This window comes from Schistocerca nitens, chromosome 4 (assembly GCF_023898315.1).
Source record: "Schistocerca nitens isolate TAMUIC-IGC-003100 chromosome 4, iqSchNite1.1, whole genome shotgun sequence".
Classification (NCBI taxonomy): domain Eukaryota; kingdom Metazoa; phylum Arthropoda; class Insecta; order Orthoptera; family Acrididae; genus Schistocerca; species Schistocerca nitens.
This window is the reverse complement of record NC_064617.1, coordinates 809,668,639-809,675,114: the sequence shown is the minus strand read 5'-3', so window position 1 is coordinate 809,675,114 and position 6,476 is coordinate 809,668,639. Positions and strand designations below refer to the sequence as shown.

At 60.5% G+C, this 6,476-nt stretch overlaps 2 protein-coding genes across 2 annotated transcripts; one reads left to right on the top strand and one right to left on the bottom strand.

The window, feature by feature from the left end:
- Positions 1–2,397: 2,397 nt before the first annotated feature.
- LOC126252588 (BCL-6 corepressor-like protein 1) lies at positions 2,398–4,537 on the bottom strand. Its single transcript, XM_049953489.1, has 3 exons — positions 4,472–4,537; positions 3,224–4,413; positions 2,398–3,148 (listed from the first exon to the last, which is right to left on the bottom strand). The coding sequence occupies exons 1-3, from the start codon at positions 4,535–4,537 to the stop codon at positions 2,398–2,400; spliced, it is 2,007 nt and encodes a 668-aa protein (XP_049809446.1).
- LOC126252587 (circumsporozoite protein-like) lies at positions 4,536–5,279 on the top strand. Its single transcript, XM_049953488.1, has one exon. The coding sequence runs from the start codon at positions 4,536–4,538 to the stop codon at positions 5,277–5,279; it is 744 nt and encodes a 247-aa protein (XP_049809445.1).
- Positions 5,280–6,476: the final 1,197 nt, after the last annotated feature.

Below are 6,476 nucleotides of genomic sequence, written 5' to 3'. Positions count from 1 at the left end.
CCAACACCTCCTCCTCCGCGATCATCAGATTACATGGTCACGCCGGTGAGGGTAGGAAGGTGATGTGGGGGTTGGGGTTGGTAGGAGGAGGATGGGGATGGTGTTGGGGTTAGGGAGGAATTGGAGCCAAATTGGGTAACGGGGATGCAGGAGAGGATGTCTGTGTGAAGGGTGGGGCTGGGGGAGGAGATGAGAATGGAGTCTCAGCGAGGAGTGAGCATGGAGATGGGAGCTCTGGGAAAGTGTTGGCGGAGGAGGAGCATGTGGTTCAGGGCCTCGAGGAGGGGGGGATCAGGACGGGAGAGGAGGTATTTGTAGGAGGAGGGGGAGGAGGAGGAGGAGGAGGAGGAGGAGGAGGAGGAGGAGGAAGAGGTGGATGAGGAGATAGAAGGGCCAGGCGGGGAGACATCCATGGCATCCTGGGGGGAGGGGGGAGGAGGACAGGGCTGTACTTTTTTAGAAGCAGTGGAGGCAGGGGTGCTACAGGGGCGTTTGACGGCGACAGAAGGGTGAGAGGAGACGTGTGGGACAGGAGCAACTGGGAGGTGGCTGGAAGTGGCAGGTCCATTGTGGATGCTGGAGTTGGTGCTGGAGATGGGGATGGCGAGGGTGAAGGCGATGGCGATGATGAAGATGACGACTATGGTGAAGGCAAGGGTGAGAACAGGGCGTGGGCCATGGACCTCCGGGCCACCACCCTAGTGGGGGCTGCAGAGACAGAGCAAGGGAGGATAGGGAAGGGATAAGAGGAGGAGGCACAGGAGGAAGGAGCCAGTGATGCGACAAAGAGCAAAAGAGAAGGAAGAGTGAGAAATGGGGGGACGGAATGAGGGGGGGAGGTGATTGGGCACACCAAGTAATTTGGGTGGTGGCGGCAGAGGGAGAGGTGTATACTATAGAGTTAGTTGTGGTAGTGGTAGTGGTAGCGGTGATGGGGGTTGACATAACGACAAAGAGGACAGGAACAGGGCAGGACAAAAACTACAGAAGAAAGCAAGGGACACACAAAGACAGACAAAGATGGAACAGGTCAGGACAAAAACTACAGAAGAAAGCAAGGGACACACAAAGACAGACAAAGATGGATGAAGACCAACAAAACACCGACTCAGCCCATAGCCCCTCTCCGCTGCCGCTTGTGGTAGGCGACCGGATAGGCAGGAATGCTGGCAGGAATGCTAGCTGTCGGGCAGGAATGCTGGCAGGAATGCTGGCTGGCCGGCAGGAACACTGGGTGGCTGACAGGAACGCGGGCAGGAATGCTGGCAGGCACGCTGGCTGGCTGGCTGGAACGATAGCTGGCTGACAGTAATGCTGGCAGAACACTGGCTGGCTGGCAGGAACGCTGGCAGGATGGCAGGAACGCTGGCAGAATTCCTGACTGGCCGGCAGGAACACTGGCTGGCTGGCAGGAACGCTGGCAGAAATCCTGGCTGGCCGGCAGGAACGCTGGCTGGCTGGCAGTAACGCTGGCAGGAAAACTGGCAGGAATGCTGGCAGGAATACAGGAACTCTTGCTGGCCAGCAGGAACGCTGGCAGGAGCGCTGACTGGCTGGCAGGAATGCTGGCTGGCAAGTGACGAACGCTGGCTGGCCGGCAGGAACGCTGGCTGGCTGGCAGGAACTCTGGCAGAAACGCTGGCTGGCCTGCAGGAACGCTGGCAGGAGCGCTGGCTGGACGGCAGCAACGCTGGCTGGCTATCAGGAACACTGGCAGGAACACTGGCAGGAATACTGGCTAGCCGGCAGGCATGCTGGCAGGAGCGCTGGCTGGCTAGCAGATACGCTGGCAGGAATGCTAGCTGGCCAGCAGGAATGCTGGCTTTCTGGCAGGAAAACTAGCACGAACGCTGCCTGCCCAGTAGGAAAACTGGCTGGCGTGCTGGAACGCTGGCTCGCTATCAGGAACGCTGGTAGGAATGCTGGCAGAAATACTGACTGGCTGGCAGGAACACTGGCAGGAACGCTGGCAGACTGCCAGGAACGCTGGCTGCCTGGCAGGAACGCTGGCAGGAATACTGGCTAGCCGGCAGGCATGCTGGCAGGAGCGCTGGCTGGCTAGCAGATACGCTGGCAGGAATGCTAGCTGGCCAGCAGGAATGCTGGCTTTCTGGCAGGAAAACTAGCACGAACGCTGCCTGCCCAGTAGGAAAACTGGCTGGCGTGCTGGAACGCTGGCTCGCTATCAGGAACGCTGGTAGGAATGCTGGCAGAAATACTGACTGGCTGGCAGGAACACTGGCAGGAACGCTGGCAGACTGCCAGGAACGCTGGCTGCCTGGCAGGAACGCTGGCAGGAATACTGGCTGGCTGGCAGGAGCGCTGGTTGGCTGGCAGGAAGCCAGCAGGAACGCTAGCTGGCCAGCAGGAATGCTGGCAGGAACGCTGGCTGCAACGCTATCTGGCTGGCAGGAACACTGGCAGGAACCCTGGCAGGAACGCTTGGTGTCCGGCAGGAATGCTGCCTGGCTGGCAGGAGTGGTGGCTGGAACGCTGGCAGGAACACTGGCAGGTATGCTTCCTGGTGGGCAGGAATGTTGGCTGGCTGGCAGGAACGCTGGCAGGAACGTTGGCAGGAACGCTGGCAGGAATGCTGGCTGGCCAGCAGGAAAGTTGGCTGCCTGGCAGGAACGCTGGCTGGCTGGCAGCAACACTGGCAGGAACGGTGGCTGGCAAGCAGGAACGGTGGCTGGCCAACAGGAACCATGGCTGGCTATCAGGAAAGCTGGCAGGAATGGTGGCTGGCTGGCAGGAACGCTTGCAGGAACGCTGGCTGGCCGGCAGGAATGATGCATGGCTGGCAGGAGTGCTGGCAGGAACGCTGGCGGGACACTGGCAGGAATGCTTGCTCGCTGGCAGGAATGCTAAGTGGCTGGCAGGAACACTGGCAGGAATGCTGGCAGACCGGCAGGAATGCTGGCCAGCTATCAGGAAGGCTGGCAGGGAGAATGGCAGGAATGCTGGCTGTCGGGCAGGAATGCTGGCTGGCTGGCTGGAACGCTGGGAGGAATGCTGGCAGGACCACTGGCTCGCTGGCAGGAACACGGGCAGAAACGGTGGCTGGCAAGCAGGAACGGTGGTTGGCCATGAGGAACGTTGGCTGGCTATCACGGATGCTGACTGGAACGGTGGCTGGCCGGCAGGAACGCTGCCAGGAACGCTGGCAGGAACGCTGGCTGACCGGCAGGAATGCTAGTTGGCTGGCAGGAACGCTGGCACGAACGCTGTGTGGCCAGGAGGAAAGCTGCCTGGCTTGCAGGAGTGCTGGCAGGAACGCTGGTAGGAACACTGGCAGGAATGCTTGCTGGCTGGCAGCAACACTGGCAGGAATACTGGCTGGCTGGCAGGAGCGCTGGCTGGCTGGCAGGAACGCTGGCAGGAATACAGGATGGCTGGCAGGAGCGCTGGCCGGCTGCCAGGAACACTTGCAAGAATACTGGATGGCTGGCAGGAGCGCTGGCTGGCTGGCAGGAACGCTGGCAGGAATACAGGCTGGCTGGCAGGAGCGCTGGGTGGATGCCAGGAACACTGGCAGGAACGCTGGCAGGACTGCTGGGAGGATACTGACTGGCTGGCAGGAACACTGGCAGGAACGCTGGCTGAAAGCCAGGAACGCTGACTGCCTGGCAGGTACGCTGGCAGGAATACTGGCTGGCTGGCAGGAGCGCTGGCTGGCTGGCAGGAAGCTGGCAGGAACGCTGGCTGGCCGGCAGGAATGCTGGCAGGAACGCTGGCTGGAACACTGGCAGGAATGCTTGCTGGCCGGCAGGAATGCTGGTTGGCTGGCAAGAACGCTGGCAGGAACGCTGGCTGGCCACGAGGAACGCTGACTGCCTGGCAGGAACGCTGGCTGGCAGGCAGGAACACTGGCAGGAACCCTGGCAGGAACGCTTGGTGTCCGGCAGGAATGCTGCCTGGCTGGCAGGAGTGGTGGCTGGAACGCTGGCAGGAACACTGGCAGGTATGCTTCCTGGTGGGCAGGAATGTTGGCTGGCTGGCAGGAACGCTGGCAGGAACGTTGGCAGGAACGCTGGCAGGAATGCTGGCTGGCCAGCAGGAAAGTTGGCTGCCTGGCAGGAACGCTGGCTGGCTGGCAGCAACACTGGCAGGAACGGTGGCTGGCAAGCAGGAACGGTGGCTGGCCAACAGGAACCATGGCTGGCTATCAGGAAAGCTGGCAGGAATGGTGGCTGGCTGGCAGGAACGCTTGCAGGAACGCTGGCTGGCCGGCAGGAATGATGCATGGCTGGCAGGAGTGCTGGCAGGAACGCTGGCGGGACACTGGCAGGAATGCTTGCTCGCTGGCAGGAATGCTAAGTGGCTGGCAGGAACACTGGCAGGAATGCTGGCAGACCGGCAGGAATGCTGGCCAGCTATCAGGAAGGCTGGCAGGGAGAATGGCAGGAATGCTGGCTGTCGGGCAGGAATGCTGGCTGGCTGGCTGGAACGCTGGGAGGAATGCTGGCAGGACCACTGGCTCGCTGGCAGGAACACGGGCAGAAACGGTGGCTGGCAAGCAGGAACGGTGGTTGGCCATGAGGAACGTTGGCTGGCTATCACGGATGCTGACTGGAACGGTGGCTGGCCGGCAGGAACGCTGCCAGGAACGCTGGCAGGAACGCTGGCTGACCGGCAGGAATGCTAGTTGGCTGGCAGGAACGCTGGCACGAACGCTGTGTGGCCAGGAGGAAAGCTGCCTGGCTTGCAGGAGTGCTGGCAGGAACGCTGGTAGGAACACTGGCAGGAATGCTTGCTGGCTGGCAGCAACACTGGCAGGAATACTGGCTGGCTGGCAGGAGCGCTGGCTGGCTGGCAGGAACGCTGGCAGGAATACAGGATGGCTGGCAGGAGCGCTGGCCGGCTGCCAGGAACACTTGCAAGAATACTGGATGGCTGGCAGGAGCGCTGGCTGGCTGGCAGGAACGCTGGCAGGAATACAGGCTGGCTGGCAGGAGCGCTGGGTGGATGCCAGGAACACTGGCAGGAACGCTGGCAGGACTGCTGGGAGGATACTGACTGGCTGGCAGGAACACTGGCAGGAACGCTGGCTGAAAGCCAGGAACGCTGACTGCCTGGCAGGTACGCTGGCAGGAATACTGGCTGGCTGGCAGGAGCGCTGGCTGGCTGGCAGGAAGCTGGCAGGAACGCTGGCTGGCCGGCAGGAATGCTGGCAGGAACGCTGGCTGGAACACTGGCAGGAATGCTTGCTGGCCGGCAGGAATGCTGGTTGGCTGGCAAGAACGCTGGCAGGAACGCTGGCTGGCCACGAGGAACGCTGACTGCCTGGCAGGAACGCTGGCTGGCAGGCAGGAACACTGGCAGGAACAGTGGCTGGCAAGCAGGAACGGTGGCTGGACAACAGGAACGCTGGCTGGCTATCAGGAAAGCTGGCAGGAACGGTGGCTGGCTGGCAGGAACGCTTGCAGGAACACTGGCTTGCTGGCAGGAATGCTGCCTGGCTGCAGGAGAGCTGGCAGGAACGCTCTCAGGAACACTGGCAGGAATGCTTCCTGGCCGGCAGGAATGCTGGCTGTCTGGCAAGAACGCTGGCAGGAATGCTGGCAGGAACGCTGGCAGGCCGGCAGGAATACTGGCTGGCTATCAGGAACCCTGGCAGAGACGCTGGCAGGAAGCTGGCAGTCCAGCAGGAATGCTGGCAGGCTGGCAGGAACGCTGGGAGGAACGCTGGCAGGACCACTGGCTCTCTGGCATGAACACTGGTAGGAACGGTGGCTGGCTAGCAGGAACAGTGGTTGGCCAACAGGAACGCTGGCTGGCTATCACGGATGCTGACTGGAACGGTGGCTGGCTGGCAGGAATGCTGGCAGGAATGCTGTCTTGCCGGCAGGAATACTGGCTGGCTATCAGGAACGCTGGCAGGGACGCTGGCAGGAATGCTGGCTGCCGGAAGGAACGCTGGCTGTCTGGTAGGAACGCTGCACTGCTGCTGCCGCGGTTTGGAACGCTGCTGCTGCTGGCTGGGCCACTGCTGGCTGGCTGGCTGGCTGGCTGGCTGGCTGGCCCTGCAAAATCCCTAACACTTCGGTCATAGACGAATTCCACTATCGAAGGGTGGTTACTCATTGGGAGGTACTGCCGGAGATCTGGCGAGTTCTTCCACGTTGCTACCTCTATATTCGCACTAAATTTAAAACTTGTTTGCCACTTTGTAAAAGGAAAGCTTCATTGCGCTCTACGGTTTATATAGTAATTTAAATCATTGCTTCCACTCAGTTTTACCACTGTTCTGTACCGACCCGTTCAATGTGCTCCTTTACTACGCATAAAGCATTTCTATTTTTTATGTATTTTTTTGGCTTTTCTTCATTTTAAGAGTAAACCACCAATTCAAATTGTGAACGGCAGAGCTAGGGGCGACGCGTTCTTCTCTCCGTCAATAGATGGCAGCACTTTTGCCACTCTGGTTTATCAATTTGCTTCTTCGTTCGCATCCGCTACTCCCTGTTGTACGCTCA